General features: G+C 43.9%; 4 protein-coding genes across 4 annotated transcripts; 1 reads left to right on the top strand and 3 right to left on the bottom strand.

Annotated features, from left to right (window-relative positions):
• Positions 1 to 1,400: 1,400 nt before the first annotated feature.
• On the bottom strand, positions 1,401 to 2,566 carry sox32 (SRY-box transcription factor 32). The gene is made up of 2 exons (XM_076158369.1): positions 2,266 to 2,566; positions 1,401 to 2,059 (listed from the first exon to the last, which is right to left on the bottom strand). The coding sequence occupies exons 1-2, from the start codon at positions 2,564 to 2,566 to the stop codon at positions 1,401 to 1,403; spliced, it is 960 nt and encodes a 319-aa protein (XP_076014484.1).
• A 5,895-nt stretch (positions 2,567 to 8,461) lies between these two features.
• mrpl15 (mitochondrial ribosomal protein L15) lies at positions 8,462 to 10,349 on the bottom strand. The gene is made up of 5 exons (XM_076158155.1): positions 10,167 to 10,349; positions 9,892 to 10,049; positions 9,391 to 9,556; positions 9,078 to 9,201; positions 8,462 to 8,989 (listed from the first exon to the last, which is right to left on the bottom strand). The coding sequence occupies exons 1-5, from the start codon at positions 10,269 to 10,271 to the stop codon at positions 8,652 to 8,654; spliced, it is 891 nt and encodes a 296-aa protein (XP_076014270.1). The 5' UTR covers positions 10,272 to 10,349; the 3' UTR covers positions 8,462 to 8,651.
• A 433-nt stretch (positions 10,350 to 10,782) lies between these two features.
• lypla1 (lysophospholipase 1) lies at positions 10,783 to 14,610 on the top strand. The gene is made up of 9 exons (XM_076158379.1): positions 10,783 to 11,130; positions 11,279 to 11,310; positions 11,784 to 11,849; positions 11,982 to 12,029; positions 12,119 to 12,189; positions 12,290 to 12,363; positions 12,793 to 12,894; positions 13,140 to 13,316; positions 13,413 to 14,610. Exons 1-9 carry the CDS (start codon positions 11,062 to 11,064, stop codon positions 13,470 to 13,472), a joined length of 699 nt encoding a protein of 232 aa, XP_076014494.1. The 5' UTR covers positions 10,783 to 11,061; the 3' UTR covers positions 13,473 to 14,610.
• Positions 14,611 to 14,787: 177 nt separating this feature from the next.
• On the bottom strand, positions 14,788 to 17,228 carry LOC143006934 (regulator of G-protein signaling 20-like). Its single transcript, XM_076158297.1, has 4 exons — positions 17,056 to 17,228; positions 15,431 to 15,514; positions 15,107 to 15,341; positions 14,788 to 14,976 (listed from the first exon to the last, which is right to left on the bottom strand). Exons 1-4 carry the CDS (start codon positions 17,211 to 17,213, stop codon positions 14,788 to 14,790), a joined length of 666 nt encoding a protein of 221 aa, XP_076014412.1. The 5' UTR covers positions 17,214 to 17,228.
• Positions 17,229 to 17,562: the final 334 nt, after the last annotated feature.

A 17,562-nucleotide genomic window follows, 5' to 3' on the forward strand; every position in this document is an offset into this window, starting at 1 on the left:
GTATATTTCCCCTCATTATTGACATAAGACACATTTGAATGGATACAAAGTATTGTTTGGTGCCACAGACTAATCTTTGCCATTAAAATAACCTGTGAAGTATAACATGATCATATATGTAAGTTTGCTATGTGGTTGTTTGTTGTTTGACTCTTTGTTTTCCAGTTGTGCCGTCACTGTAGTTAGTATTATAGTTAATATGAAACATTGTTATTATTATTATTATGAACCTCCTGTGAAATACAAGTTGCACAAATGTAGAGAAGATGGTCAGCCTGTCTCATTCCCATTTCCACAGCTGTTTGTTGTTGTTCATATTTTCACCTGATAACACCAAGTTGTTTTTCCTTCAGGAAATCCCGGCAACTGGTCGTTAACTGTTAGTAAGGGAGCAAAAAAAATGGACGAAAACACAACTTGAATTATGTCCAAATGATGAAACTAGAGAAAGATCAAAAGAATGAACGGAAAAGTCGAAGAGGAAAATCACATTTTTGTCATTTTTTCGTCTGTGGAGCAGATTCTCTATTGCATATTGCAATGTTTTGCGATATTACCATGGGAATAGAACTGACGTCAGGTTTCTTCCTCTCATTCAGCTGCTGTTGTACTGCAGCGCGAGAGGAGCAGATCTTCACATTCCTAATCAGCTCATTTGCACTCTGCAGGCCCACCAGGCTCTGTGCTCATCCATTTCCTTCCAACACTTTCAGATCTGATTTCCATTACTGACTCATAATATTTCCCTGTGTGTTTGACTCATTTCCAAAGGATGCTGGCTGTAACGTCTTCAGAGCACCTGACAGGGACTCTAGCGGCATTTGACCTCTGACCTACAATTGCACGAATACTGAACAGAGGAAAAGCTTGACGCTGTGACACAGAAAACACACGGCAGGGAAGGAAACATTTTCCTAAATGGATAAACATTTACCACCCAAAGTCAAATGAGTTAGGAGATATGTTTCTGCATATTTTTAGAGCCTTTGTGAAATGTTTTAGAAACGAAACAGGAAGTAGGGAAGTTTATCCCTCTGGCGCCCACCAGATTTCCCACTGCCAGCCAACAAAGACTTTGGGATACAGATTAAACAGTGTATCAACACTTTTGCTTCTCCCACCATATCACGCATAGCAGATATCAGGTGCAACCATCTTCAAAAACAATCACATCACTTTTAAATCACTTCATTTCTTTCCAAACCTTCTAATAAAGACCAGAGTGTTATAAGTTGAAGTAGTTGTTTATTGACACACACTTATTACATTTATACTCATTATTTAAGAAACAAAGAACAGGAAGCTGCCAGTTGTCATTATATTGCACATGTTTACACAATACATTAAAAACATTTAAATTAATACAAAAGTTTGGTAGTTTGATGGCAGGGAGGGTTCCTTTATCTGTAGCTGCTCTGTTGCTGCTGGTAACTGGGGGGGTCGGATAACTCGAGCCTGTGGAGGGACGGACACAGATACTGTTCAAACTCGTTGCGGTCCAGATCGTTCAGCATGTCCAGCTTAGCTTGCTCCAGGTAGAACTCCAGGGGGGGCACAGAGGAGCACGGCTGGGCCCCATAAATCCTGGACTGCCCCTGTTCTCGCTGGGGTTCGGAGCTGGAGAAGCTGGACTGCATCTGCCCCTGGTGGCCGCTGAAGTACCCCTGTGGCTCTGGAGCAGGGTATGCTGTCGGGTTACGGTACGGCCCGGGCTTAGAGTCTGCTGCGTTTGGGAAAACAGGCGTGCTGGGATAGCTGCTGTGCACGGAGGCGAAATTAGCCGGAGCATTTGGGAAAGCCAGGGTGTTTGGGTAGGCTTGTTGCTGGCTCTGCAGCAGGTAGGCCAGGTTGTAGGGCATGTTGTAGTCACTGCTGCACTGCGAAGGGAGACCAGCTGGGGCCTCTGCAGCCTGTGGCTTGGCGTTCTTCTTCAGCTGCTTCCTGCGGCGAGGCCTGTACTTGTAATTTGGGTAGTCGATGGTGTGCTGCACTCTCAAGCGCTCGGACTCTTTCATGTATGGACGCTTCTGAGTCAGGGTCATGGCTTTCCAGCTCCTCCCTGCAGACAAACAACTGAGTTAATCATCTAAACATATAATGTGTTAAGTGAAGGTGAACCTGAATCACTTCCTGAGATCGATATGTTTGGTTTTTTTTCATCAACATTGAACATTTCTTAATCTACTGCATAATAAACTTTTTATAAAAAATCATAGAATCTCCTGAGGACTCTTACACCAGGTTGTTACTGCTGAACCCTCTTACCAAGTATCTTGCTCAGATCGGTGTTCTCCAGGTCCGGGTTGAGCTGCGCCAGTCTCCTGCGCTCTGCTTTGGTCCAGATGATGAAGGCGTTCAGCGGTCTTCTGACCCTCTGCTGCTGCGTGGGCACGGACTTGGCGTCGGGGCTGGCGCAGCTGGAGTCCGATTGGACGGAAAGCGGGCTAGCGACTCCCGAACTTGGCGAGTGCACCTCGGGAATCTGGCCCCCGTCCAGGCAAGCGGCGTCTTCATCTCTGTGGAACATGTTGGCGCAGAACGCGGCGGGGTCGTTGCTAAAGCGCATGATGAGGGTAGAGTGGAGGTCTTTGTTGGGGGCTCGGCAGGCCGCTGTCATACTACCGGTGATGGACCCTGACGGATATATGTGGCCGGTCCACCAGTGGGCGGGGATGAGGGTCTGAGGTGTGAACTCCAGGTGTCTCCTCGGGGCAGTGATTGGTGCAATCTAGCGTCTCACGAAACCTCTCATGGAAACAGACTTTGCACTAACATCTACATTGTTTCATGCTTAATAAATACGGACACGTGGACTAGTTTCCTCTATGTGATAATATAAAGATGGAATACAGAGTGAATTATAATAAATGCACTAAACATAATAGATCCTACTCTACCAAACACTAAACTCCTCTATTGCAGCAATCTGTCACGTAAACGCATCACTTTTCTGGGGTTTGTCTCAGTCTTGATTCATTTATTAATTCCGTATTAGGCTACGTTGTAATTTGATTTTTCTTTATGAGATCAATGTAATGTGATCAATAGGAGCTGAAAGGCGGCGTATTGACAGGTCGACATCATCGCTTTCGGGAGGCAGAGCTGGTTACTAATTACATTGTGGCTCTCGGCTCTTATCGCTCATCCACTGTCTCTATCAAAGTGCATTTTACAAACATGATCAAGGCGTGTTTATTACGCGATTACCTCGGACAAATATTTACCTGAAACAGCAGATAGAAGTGGAGCACACGTGAGGAACTGCACCTTTTGATTTAAACATCATAGTCGCCTACGTGTGTTTGAATGAACGGGTGAGTTGAAGCTGAACACTGACACGTCACAAACTCCCGGGCAGATACAGATTAACAGAAACCATCAGGATCTTTGCTACTTTACTGTGTTTCCCTCTTTCTGCTTGTTTCTCATGTATCTTCACATATCTGGAGGGTTTTTACAGAATAGGTACTTTAAATGTATCTTTTTTATAACAATTGGAGGATGAATACCAGAGTAAAACATATTTTATTCTTGGAAATCAAATCGAAAAAGTATTACAGCCAATATATTTATATTATAGGAATATTCTCATCACAGGAAATTAAACCACCTTTATATTTAGGGATGAACTCACTGACTACCGGAATTCGTTCAGCAAAAAATTGCAACATGCTTACATTATATATTACCATGGAAACATTAAAATGTGATCTATCCTGTTGTTGTGATCAGAACGTTTAGGTGTGCAGCTGTTCAGGCGTGTGTTCCCACTTTTATTATAAAAGGAAGCCATTACATCTGCTCGAGTCCCTTCCAGTTTCAATGAATACGTGATGGAACACACACACACGCACGTTACACACACAAAAGATGCCATTATTCCGACGGCAGCAACGTTAAATCTGCAATACACGGACCGTCCTAATTCATGCACCTGCCTTGCTTTGTCACGGTAGACGAGTCACTTATGCAGACGCTTTAAATTGCAAATACTGTGTATTAAAGCTCAGAGCAGAGAGTGATAATACACAAGTCAAACCAGGAGGCTTGGGCCTATTATAACAGAGTTTTGGGAGACAATCAGAAATACTACAAGGGCTTTCACATCACAAATGGCAATAATATGACAGAAAATGTATCAAATAAAGTTAAAATTTCGATTACTTTGCCCAAATGGAACTTGACTCCTTCATCCAAAAGTCAGATCAATACTGTGACATGGACTAATTCAATTGCAGAATTGATTAAAGTGTTTTTAAACTGTACCACTCATCTCCCCTTGACTATAGACTACAGATAAACCCTCTGTAACTATCTGCACCCATGGCCGAAACTGATAAGGTCTCTTTGAGGGAGAGAGGGGGGAGATAACAAAACACTGCACTCAAAACCTGTATATCTGTGTGATTTCAGCTGATTTCAGTTTATATTTGACATAGAATTATCCGTCCAAATTCACCGTGCTTGCCTGTAGATTGTTAGTATTTGCCGTAGGGCGTTTGTGTGTGTGGTGTGTTTGGTTTCTTTCTTCTTTCACAGGTTGTCAGAATTAGAAGTTGAATCCACATTCGCGGTGTTACAGGGAGCACGCGCTCCACTGAGCGGTGAGAAGCGCTAATGGATTGAATCAATTAGTTTGAGCGGCGCAGCGTGAATACAATAACGCTAGTTTCGGCTCATCTTCTCTGTGAATGGAGTTGGATAACTATGAGAGCATGATGTGGGGGAGGGGAGGGGCGAGCCAGAGCTATTCTTCTAAGAAATATTGGCTTAATTTGCATATTGCATTCTTTAAATGACCTGAATATGTTATTAAAATATGGAGTTATACATTGACACTGATCAGGGCTTGATACTGCACTGCTAATGACATTAAGGTATCATTGCTTTGTCCCATAGCCAAACAAAGTGAGTGCTGCTGCTCAATAGGCACTGTGTTTTGTGAATGGGGATTGTTCCGATCACAATGTACCATTGTATTAGACAGAACTCATAAATGGGACACTCCTCTCTTTCTTCACTTTGTGTCAGTGATGGCCAAAGGTGCACAGCGCAGGTAAGCGGTGCACTCAGGACTAAAGAGGACTACTTCATGGAGGAACACTCCAACAGGATTTACAAAGATCACCAATCGTGAGGATTTTGGATGAAATATGCCACAATTGGACTGTCTGTGTGTAAAGATGCCCGGCCTGATGGATCCCTGGATAACCTGGACAAGAGCTGCTCAGTCAATGCTGCTCATAGCGCCTGGTGAGCTGATTTTCCAGGTGGGGACAGGACCTTCATGACCGTGAAAATATCAGAAATGGTGTAAATTCTAACACAGTTGGTGGTGTTGCATTATGCACTTGCTTCCTGTCTCTTATGTGGATGTTGTGGCATTTGAGTATCCAGATAAGTTCTTACAGCAACATTAAAAACTCTGAGTGCAGACTCGAAAAAGTAAGAAAACTAAAGCCAGCGTCCTGCACTTTGACCTCAGGTAATGAAGCTCTGTATTCCAGCTTCAGTCACTTCTTCAGTGCCATCCCACTGACTTTCCTTACAGTGGCTCATTCATACAGAGCAGCATTGTTTCATAGCTGAAGGTGTGAAGGGAATATAACGCTGTTGTCTCAGGTGGCTATGTTTCCGCAGCCATGTTCTGCATTGCATTGTGTTATTGTATGGGAACAGCAGGCCAGCATCAAGATATACCCTGTCAAGACTCAGACACCATTCTATGCAGCGGCCCGTGACCTGCCCCCCTCCACACACACCTTCACCCCCCCTCCCGCCCCCTTCTCTCTCTCCCCCCTAACATCCAGCCCCCTCTAATCACGTGTTTGACTACTTTCAACATCAGACTGAGGCCCAGGCCCTGAGTGCTAGCCTCAACACTCCCAGGGTAAACAGTGCCCTGCCCGGGCCAACGCGAGGCCAGCTGAGAGGATTACATGCCCCCTGGTGTAGACAGGCTTAATGTAGCCTCATTAGCGGAACACAATAATGCCCCCACCTTTCAGCACAGATAACACACAGCCAGACATCAAACACAGCTCACACTCACAAGGCCCCGTAGTTCAGGATGGAGGCCGGAGAGCTGATGCTGCTCAGGCTTCGCACTTGTGAACAATCTTACTGTACTGTCTTAAATCCATTTTGCACTTTTTTTGTTGTGCCATTTAACGACATGGTGTTGAGAATAAACAAACATGAATATTAACATCTCATGAATGTGACAATAAAAACCATAACCTTATAAGTGTCTGGTTTATTTACAGCCTGTCCATATTACTTGAAATACTGTAAATGAGCCACAGTTTGCCAGATGTTATTAAGCCACTTACACATACATTAAAATAGATAGGATAAGAGCTTACAGGGCAGTAAACAAGCAACATGAAGGAGACGGGACAACATTTATTAGCAATATAAGGTACTACTTAAAGTGTTGACAAATAATCCTATCATCGTTATATTTTTTGTGGGGTCAAGGGTCGTAAAGCTTCTACATTGTCAGACCTGAGACAGACTAACGAAGCATGGTTCCACTCACTTACTGAAAAACGGTACTATTCTTTGTAAATTAGGAATTGTTTTCTACTGATAAGGCTCTTATCTGCAGGATTGAATAAGTCTCCTGAGTCTTTTATTTTCCACCCAGTTGAGTTCTGTGCTGCCGGCGGCACGTTGCCACAGCAGGCCGGCCGTTCATTACATCTGACGCAGCTGTGGTCCCAAATCGTCTCCAGAGTGGCTGCAGACCAGACTGCTGCCACACTTCTCCCTCTCTCTAAGCAGACACAGAGAGGATTTAGTCTTAATTATCCTTAATTATTAACTGGAACTAGACTGAGACCTGTGAGACACCGTGATATGTGTCTGTCCTAAACGGCTCACTCACAGCAGCAGATAACCAAAACAATCTGCTCAACTCCAATGACAAGCACTTGCATGTTTAATTAAATAGTGTGAACTGGTTAGACTCAGACATTAGATTATTTGGAGCGGAAAGATAAAACGCCAGGCTGAAAGAGACTAACAAATCTGTTTAACCAAGGTGAAGGACTATTTTATTAACTGTAACAAAATAAATAAGTGATGTCATGTACCTTAATATTGACTTTTGCAGCTTTCTCACAGATTTAGTCTTGAGTTTGAGATGTCCCTCTACACAGACGCTCAGCTCGCTTTCATGCTCGTCTGAGACCTGATAGAAATTCAAAAGGATCTGCTGCTTTGAAGATAAGCTCTGTAGTTCGGCCATAAACAATGATTGTGCTGTTTCTTTCCTGTGGCGTGATTTATTTAAAGTATTATGCTGTAAGGATTTGGGCTGGTTTTCCTGGCCGGCGGGCTGTGTATGCATCCACTACTTGTGGTTTATTGGATACTTGAGATTCAGGAAAACACTCACAGGAACCACATGCAAAGTCATCAAAGTGTGTTGTAACCTTTGCATTGGTGAAAATGCAACAGCTTATGGAATTTCCAAATACTGCAAGGAAGTTGTTCATTTTAGAAGATTTTGATGTTGAATGAAGAACCTATTAATAAAACTGCACTCGCTGATTGATTCGGTTTATTTTTATGGCTTGTTTTTCTCTTTTAATTAGTGCATGAGTCAGTGAGACTTGCCAGTAACTAAGGGGACACAGTAACACAATGCTAAAAGTCCTGCACACACACACAAACATATGCTTCCTTTGATAAAGTGTTTTTATACCAGCAGCAATTCTATGGAAGCGTTCCTTAAGACAATATCTGCGTAAAATACCAAGTTATTTATAGCGAGTGTGCCATTTTGACTTCAAAAAATAAACACAGGCGTAAGGGAGAGTTTAAATACAAGGGGGCCTCTCTGTCCAACACCCATTACACCCTTAAGTCTATTCTTAAATAGACTTTTAATAGCTACTAAACTCGTAATAAATTGGATTCTGTGTTACAGCAGCATGTTTGAACGCGTGGTACCGTGAAATCAGTAAATCAGCCGCAAATGAGAAACACAAATCCCAACAAGGATTATAATTTGTATTATTCAAGCAATTTCATCTTCATTTTGGATCCATCAGGTCTCTGAACAAATTTATAAGTGTTTGTCTCTGATTGTGTTCCAAGCAGGGGGTGAGGGGGGGGGGATCTTTTGAACGTCCACACCAGGATACAGCTGCCTATGACTAATTTCTAACTCCCCTCCTCGGCCTAGGCAACCCATTTCACATGTAACACACATCACCAGGCATCTGTTTCCTGTTTTCATTCTTTGAGTTATCTTATTTTCCTTATTTCCCCCTCACCTGTTACAGTCCACGTTCCTTCCATCATGTCGCACAGGCCTTTTTACTGTTTGACACCGGGCCGTCAGGGGTCGGCCAATCCAAACCACAGAAATGCTGCGGCATGTGGCTTCAAAAGTGTCACATTATTAATAACCGCTGTAAAAAAAATTACAAATGACATTACTGCACGGTAACACTGTTTTCCATCATATAGTTTAATGTCCATTCTTTTATGCAGATTTTTCATGAATATAAAACAAAAAGAGAGTGAAGAATGAAGAAACAGGGGAAACATTTGATCCTTTGAAAGCTTCAAGTATGCAAAGCTCAATATTTACCACGAGACCCTGTACATAAACATGTTGTTTCTTTTTCCTGCAACATCTAAGAATTGTAATATTTAAGCAGTTTCTCATCTGTTGGTTTCAGAATCTTCTTTTCTGGCATGTTAACGACCCAGCCTGGAGAGAGGCCAAAGAAGATCTGTCGGACATCCTTCCTCATGGCCAGCATGTGATACAGTTTGTCCTTTGAAATGTCTGGCAAGATATATCCATACTTCTGTGCCAGGGCTAATCGGGCTTGCTGGATCTTTGCCGCGTCTGCCAGGTAACCCCGATTGTCAGCGTCTGCGTAGTACGGGACCATATCCTCCCCTGGTAGCATTCGCTTGGGGATAGGCTGCCCTCGTGTGAAGAAGGGCACAGGCTTGATGAGAATCCCTGAAAAGTAAAGAGATCGTGTTAAAGTTGGAAAACTTTTAGGGCTCAACTTTTTGAAACATCAAAGAAAGAACATCGGTCCATTTACCAAGGCTGATAGGATCGTAGAAACTGGTGGTGATGACTCCTCCATTCCTCTCTATGGCAGCTATTGCAGTTTCAGAAGCTCTCTGAACCTCGATGTTGATTTTTGCAGCAAAAATGTCAGCACCCTGGGGCAAAGCAAACAGAGGTCAAGTTTTAGCGGGGCACGGTGGGGTCAACAGGAGCATCCTAAGCTGTGTCTGTCAGAATGGTAACAATGTTGTTCTGTAGTGCCACCTACTGGACCAAGATGCATGGTCTCACATTCAACACATACTGATCTCACAAGTCTGAGGCTACAATGAATCAGCAGTCACCTCATCAACGAGCTGGACCCCAAAGTCCCTCTTTAGAGGTTGGACCGTAACCCCTCTGGCATTGACAAGCTGGGTCAGGTCGATGGGCTGAGTTGGATCGATCCTTCCCAGATCAATCAGGTACTGCAGATGCTTCAAAGACAGAGGCTGGTACTGAGGACGGCGACTGTGGAAAATCGCAGAGACACACTCATTACAAAGTCGTCATGATGACTGTGTTCAGTACTGGAAGCTGGTCTGGCAACCTAACAATCTGGCCTGGTAAGGGAATGCTTGAACTGTATTTATACTGTATAATGTCAATTTTGGCTTAAGATTTGGGGGGCAAAATAACAATAGCTGCATTAGTTAATGGCTCAAATTCCTATGCAACAGCTAAATTTTAGATCTAATCTGGTTTTGATCATGAATTATTACTACTATCATGCCAAATCGGATTAGATCTGTGTGTGAAACTACAACCAAGTCAGCTCAGTGAAGATGAGACCCTGGCTGTCTTACCTGTGTCCTTCATTGTATCCATATTTGGGAATGACCAGATAAAACGGAGTCTGACCCCCTTCAAACCCAAGCCGAGGCCGGGTCCCCCTCTGTCTCTCTCCTTTATGTCCCCGGCCGCTCCTGTTCCCTCCGTGCTGACCTCTGCCCCGCCGTTTGCCCTAAAACACAGCAAAAAACATCAGCGGACAGTCTTGACATGATGTGCATCCCAGGCTAGCAGGCTAACTATATTAGCTTGAGAGGGGCGTTTGAATGAAATATACAAACATAAGTACCTCTTTTTGAGATCCCGGCTCAGGTCGTAAGTTTGCCAACGTTATCCGCGGTAGAGTCTTTAAAATCTCGAACGCTTTTCCGCCAGGTTTCTTGGGAAAAGACATGTTTGTGTAGCTCACATGTCAAACAACGCTACACCAAGGACATGCGGGTCACGTGACCTAAAGGTTAGCGGAAGTACGTTTTGTTTAGTTCAGCGGTATTTTCAGTATAAAAGTTTGGTAGCGCCCAGTGACCCGGCGTCAGTTTTGTCGTTACAATTGATCAACAGGTGTGAAATCATAAATGATAGCATATATACTGTTTAATAGGTAGAAGAACAATACACGTTGCTCTTGACGTTCTGAAGCACCCGTATACATTTCTAATTTCTAAATCTAATTTATTGTCAGGAGGTAATTCATCACAAGTTATGTCTTTGTCTAGAAACATAACACCTGTATCGACGAACACCCTCACTTATCATAATTCGCAGTCTCAAAGTACAGTATATCATTATTGTTAAGGATTAAGACGTCATTAACACAAGAGTGATTGACATGTCGCTGAGCCAATGTCTGTCACGCATTTATAACGACCACTCCTTATAGCGAATGGTCAGAAGAGGCGGGTTTACGCATCCCCTCGGTGCAGCTCGTGAGTGTTGTGTGGCTAGTGTAGTCCTGTGGAGATACGCTGGTGTGTTTTTCCACCAAATTCAAGATTTACACGGTGATACGCTTTACTAAGACCATTTGTACTTTGTAATATCTATCGTCGCTTAAGTTTTGTATTAGTTAACTATCGCATGGCAGCTGTCTGAAAGTCGGGAGTCAGACCAAGGGCGGGCGGCACAGACTAGTGTGGACATCGTCTTTAGCTAGCATTAGCTCTACTGCTGTTCTTCAACGCTGTATGTGCGGCAATAACATGTCGGCGCCTTTACCTGCCATCGTGCCTGCTGCCCGGAAAGCCACTGCAGCGGTGAGTTTATTCATTATTTCACCGGGCACCACCGTATGGTTCGTTTGTTGCTGTTAGTGCCGGTATGAATCGCACAGGTGCTGTCTGTACTGTACCATGCTAATCCACCCTGCTAGCCCGTAATTGTGTTTGTGTCCTTTGCACACAGGTGATCTTCCTCCACGGCCTGGGAGATACAGGGTAAATGCAAATGTTGCTTCTGCTGGTGTTGGTTCTTTGAATACATCCAATTTGTGTTCACGAAATTGCAAACTGAGTGAATCATGACAGCTTTGTAGTGCTTTACACTGCTGTACTGTAATCGAATTGTTTGAGGTTCTAGGTAGTACATGTGTTTATGATTCTGAATTTGAAGTCTGAATTCTGGATCTGAAATGGTCTTGTATGACTGCTCTAATTGGTGCCTGATAAGTAAGAAGTACTCCCAAAAGTTGTCAGTGTCCCCAAAAAGTCAGGTCTAACTCTGACAAATACGGAATCCTTTACAATTGTGAAAATGTCAAGATGACCCTAAAACGTCTCTTATTTCCAGAAATATCCTGTAGCCCAAGTTAAAAATGTTCCGATCTGGGTCAACAAACGCATGTATGAGAAACGTTGAGTGTGGAAATTGAGTTTCGTATTAAACTTGTTAAATCTGTCCAATATCACAGTCATGGCTGGGCCGAGACTTTTGCGGGCATGCGGTTACCGCACGTGAAATACATCTGTCCACACGCGTAAGTGTTCATATCAGCATGTCTGTATGTCTTAATGACTTTATTGTGTGCAAATCATTTAAGGCTGTGTTTACAGAGCCATATTTGTGTGCTGAGGCCAAATCCTAATTGTCTTCTATCTTCCACTTGTAGTCCCACGATGCCTGTTTCCCTCAATATGAGGATGTCCATGCCTTCCTGGTAAGTGTCACTGTTTGGGGATGTGTTCGGAACAATCAGTGGGCTTGTCCTTTATTACAAAATACATACGTTTGTTTTCTCATCTGTAGGTTTGATATCTATGGACTGAGCCCAGATGCAGAGGAGGATGAGATGGGTATTAAAAGGGCAACAGACAACAGTACGTGTATAAGATCGAATTACGTACAATGACGCTCTGTACTCTTTATCGTGCTGCTTTCTCGATTGAACGATTGGACTCTGCGTGTTGTTTTTTGCAGTTAAAGCCTTGATAGACCAAGAAGTGAAGAATGGAATACCCTCCCACAGGATCATGCTGGGTGGATTTTCACAGGTACATGTGGCACACACAGATATGTATCACTGATTCAACTGTGAGTCACCTCATGCATAAGAGGTATTTTTATACACACACACACACACACACACACGCTCACACACTTGTACATCAATTAAATATGTATGAATGACAAAACTAGGTGTCTCGTTTAAATTGAGTACTCTAAAACAGATTCAACCCGGCAGACTCATTGAAAACTGAGGGGAAAATGCCAATTTAGAGAGACATTTAGAATCCACTTGTGCCAGAATGAATCTGTTCCAAGCATTTATATCTCAAGATGGTGAACTACATTTAAATCTCTCTCTCCCTCATGCAGTAGGCTCTGAAATCTTCATTCTTGGTTGTGGTGGAGCAGCATTGTTCTTGTAGGATCTGTGGTACAAGTTTCAAGTGTGGTAATAGTTGTGTGGTTGTGTCCAGGGTGGAGCTTTGTCGCTCTACACCGCTCTGACGTCTCAACAGAAGCTGGCTGGAGTGGTCGCTCTGAGCTGCTGGCTGCCGCTCCGTAACTCTTTCCCTCAGGTACAGAGGAAATGAGCCGCTCGTTCTCAGAGTTTCAGTAGGTTAGATGGTAATACAGTAGAGGATTAGTGAATATTAACACATGGGTTTAAGGACAAAGTTGGAATGTATCCATCTGCTCATACATGCTGAAGGTTAATTTAAATGTGAACTATTCCTTTAAATGAATTAAGGTTTAAGTGGATCCATTGACATAATCTTGCGTAATCTGATAAAGGCAATAATCCTAATCTTTCTATTCTCAGGCTTCTGCCAACAGTGCTAACAAGGACATGCACGTCCTGCAGTGCCACGGTGAAGCCGACCCCCTGGTGCCCTTTGTCTTCGGCAATCAAACGGCAGAGAAGATGAAAACCCTCATCGACCCTGCCAACGTCACCTTCAAGACGTACCGGGGTCTACCTCACAGCGCCTGCCCCGAGGTGAGCGTGGGGACGGGGTCACGTGTCACTCGAACGCATCGGACCCTTCCCTCACATGTCCGCTCTAACACCGCGTCTTTGCTCCATGCCCTGCAGGAAATGTTGGATGTCAAACGGTTTGTAGAGAAGCAGCTTCCTCCCATCAGCGAGCTGTGACTGCAGGAGAGGCCGCGCGCCCGCACAGCACCGTCAAGAGTCCGACGGACGGGGGTTGACTCCGGTGAGACTTCACGAGGACTCGAGGAACACTTGACTGACTTGACTCAATAAACCACGCTGCTACTCATAGAGCCGGGGAGGGCGGGGCTACACGTTACCCCCTGCAGAGGCATGACTGAACCAATGCTGCATCCTGACCTGGAGCCACATACGATCCTCAGTGTTACAGTAGAGTAACATTAGTTGCCACTGTTGATTGTAAAGCTAATTGCCATTGAGAAAAGCCATCTCCTGCTGGAAACATACGTATTGGAATAACTAGGGCTATACTTTATGGTTTAATACGTGATATCTCTCAATAAATTGCCTGTTAAATTTTACTGTAAGCTATTGAAATAGGTATACAAATCAAAACAAGTAGGATTTGTTAACAAAGCACAGATGCAAAGGTGATATTAACGATATGATGTTAAAACAGCTTAATATGCAATCGACTTATGAATTATTTATAACGATGTAAGGTACCATTAAAGAATATTCAGTAACTTTTCATGAGACAAAACAGCAAAAACAAGATATGATTGTGCTTTATTTAATTTGTGATAACTGAAATAGCTATTTCACACAAATTCCTTTTTAAATACACAAATATATCAGTGGTCATGTGTTTGCTTTATTTTTCCCTGTTTTGTTAAATAGAATGACTAATATCACAGTATTCAAATGCACAGACAAGATCTATTATCCGGGTATCAGCTCGTCCGTTGTAAAATCTTTGAGAAGAGCTGAAAGCACCAACACATGAAGTCATTGTCGCACCGTTCATGTCAGACCAAAGGTGCTAGTGTAAAAGATCTTATTCCAAGGCACTTTCCTTCTTCTTAGTTACCATTAAATAAATCTGAACTAGTTTCTACAAGAACTGAATGTGCATTAAGGCAAAAAGAATGTACCTAAATACCAATGCAGTGCTCACAGATACATGCTTTCCCTCATAAAACAAGGTAGAAAAGGGCAATGTCAAAGCGCTAGGGAATATATATATAAAAATATAGATATGTTTTGAACAAGTAACTGACCCCAAACTTAGCATTTGTTCTTGTTTGATCCAAGGATTTTGGTAAGCTGATAATGGATAAATAAACAGCAAGTACAGCTTGGTAAAGACAAGGTTTAAGTAGTGTTCATTTCCCCCCCCCCCTTTGTGGTCTAAAATAGCAGGAATCCTACAGGAACACAGAACTCCTGGGGTTGGGATGCATGCGCCGCTTTCGAAAGCCAAGTGTGTGTGTGTGGCGAGTGGAGGGAGAGTCTACGGCTCGGGCGGAGGCTCCTCCAGGCTCTTCAGCAGGTCCGTGTACGCCGTGGAGTTCATGTAGCGCGGGTACGAGTCTCTCTGCATCAGCGTGTAGATCTGCTGCTGGGCGTCGTCGAACGTGTGCGAGGTCGGCTCCAACATGTTGCGGTTGATCACCTCTCGAACACGCGAGTCAAGACTAACCTGCAGAGGAAGGAGAGTTGAGCTTCAGTGGTAACAGTAATTCAGTAAATGTACTCAGACACTACTCCAAAGGTCAAAAAGTGTTTTTTGTGTGTATTTTTAATCAAACGTTTGGCCCGTGGTTGCTCACCTCTTTAGGGGAGAGGATGGAGATGAAGTCCTCGTATATCTGACGAACCTTCTCCTCCACCACCGTCTTGTTGGTCTCCTTTTTGAGCTCTTCACAGGCCAACCAGAACATCATGTTCTCCTCGCTGAACTCTGTCCGCAGGAACTGTCTGAAGCAGCTACGTCCTGCTGCACTTCTCATCAGCTTCTCGAACGACAGTGGCCAGGAGTGGGCTTCTTCCAGGGTCGGCTTCAGGCTAAAACAGAGAGGTCTACACTTTAGTGGATGTGGTAGTTTAGGTGGTTCTCTGTGACAGATTGTGTGTCGTAGTGTTCAGGCATTTACCTGTCATCACAAATAGCGTTTGCCTCCGTCTTCCGCTCAAATGTATTCCGCTGTATTGTCTCATCCTCACTCCTAACAGTCAAACTGGGAGAAAATAGCATTTGTAACCAACAGGCCGTTTTCAAGTGCTCGCCCACTCCAAATCTGTTCAGTCTGTGCAGTTTGCACTCAATAAAATGGATTTTAATCACTGGCCCTGATTTAATAAGCAAACCTTCCTCGTGAACAATAATGCTCTTAGCTGGTTAGGATGCACAGTCTTAAATCCTGTACATAATTAATACAGGGGTTGATATATTAGTTGCTGTGTTGTTTGGTCCACATTTATGCAGGAGGATCTACTTGTAAATGTTTGTGCGTAATTGTTAATTGTGTCAACTGTCCAGATGGTCCCGTTGGGAATTGCTAGTGTGTAATTGAATGTTCTCAACACCTGATGGAGCAGCTGGCTGTAGGCTAATTGGTTCAGGTGAGGGTCCACTGTGAGCCGTCCCATCTGAGAATGTGGCTGTTGTAGCCATGCAACAATGAAATGCAATTGATATAGATGGTGAGGACAAAGTGTATCGCTCATTCCCAAGGGAGGGAATTATACTGTTCTGCACATAACACGTCGCCTGTCCTCGGAGAGCAGCTATGAGGAGGAGGAGGAGGAAGCACAAGTAAACGGTTGATAATTCCAAAACAGTTTCACACCCCTGAGGGCTTCATCCAATGAGATCCAGTGTGGGCTGCAGGACCAGTGTGTGTCTGTTTTTGTGGGATAATAGTGTGGGCTGCAGTGACAAGAAAACAGGCTAATTACACCGTAGTGCAAGTGACATGGTGTGTCTGTATGTGTGTGTGTGTGCGTGTGTGCGCGGGAGTGATCCTATAAAGTGCAAGAGAGTTTCATCAAACAGCAAGGAGAGAGAGAGAGGCGTGAAAAGTGTGTAACTGTTAATGTCTGGAGTGCGACTTTAATTTCAACGTGACTTGAGATCAGAATATGTCGCTGTTGTTGGGCAAAAAGCTTTTATGTCGGCATTATTGGAACTCATTCACACATTTTGTGTTTGTCATGACTTCCACTAAGCATGACATGACTTTGACCAGGGGACAAATGAGATCCAATTAGCCCAAAACTTCTGAATTACACTGAAAATGGATGAGAAATGCAGTACTCAATTGCATACTTAGTTTAGTCATTTAACAGAATTGCACTGGATTGTCAGATTGCTTACATAAATTCATGACGTTACATGCTATATTCTCATTGCTTTCTTCGCACTGCCAAGAAGAAAATAAGGGTTAAAGCACTAAATCCTTCAATTGATTTAATTAAATGTAGGCTATTTAATTCAGCCTGGAATACAAAAGTGTGACTAAATCTGATTTCCCTGTGAAAACAAAGTCACCAACAAACATGGCAACCTGGAAGCTACAGGCATAGTTGGAGAATAAATTGAATATGGGGGGTAAGTGCCCCCCTGTGCACTGGAGCACGTGTTTCTTTGCTGCGGCGCTGCTGTGTGGGAAGCAGTGTAGTCTCTCTCTCTCTCTCTCTCTCTCTCTCTCTCTCTCTCTCTCTCTCTCTCTCTCTCCCCCCCTACCTCCCTCCCTCTCCCTCTTGAATGTTTCATTACCATGAGCAGCTACAGCAGCAGCACCAGCAGAAGCAGCAGGCGTTGGAGGCGTTGGTGGGGGTGTTTCCCATCCTGTGGCGCGCTTGGAGGACACTGGCAGCTGCTTCCTGATGAACCTGCATCTGTCTCTTACGCATCTCCAGCCGTTCTGAGCCCATCGACTGAGGAGGGGGAGATGAGGGGGAGGAGGAAGGGGGGGGAGAGAGAGAGATTATTACCACATGAAGCTGTAACAACATACTCATGGCAGTCCAACACACAGAGATGATTAGAGGATGCAGACCGGAGGGACCCCTGCATAGTCTTCCTCCAAATCGATATCTGAGGGGGCGTTTGTCGTATAGGAGGACACCTTATCTTGCGGAATGCACGTCCACTTCACGACCATGACGCAAAGCGGGGGGGGGGGGGGGGTTCTTCACCCCAAAATGAACACAGCTTCATTTTGTGGTGAAGAAACAGCGCGTCGTGTTTGGTGATCGGTTTTTATATCTCCAATGCAAACAA

The sequence above is a fragment of the Genypterus blacodes genome, unplaced genomic scaffold (genome assembly GCF_046128005.1).
Source record: "Genypterus blacodes isolate CSIRO-AG114 ecotype Tasmania unplaced genomic scaffold, CSIRO-AGI_Gbla_v1 ptg000076l_1, whole genome shotgun sequence".
NCBI lineage: Eukaryota > Metazoa > Chordata > Actinopteri > Ophidiiformes > Ophidiidae > Genypterus > Genypterus blacodes.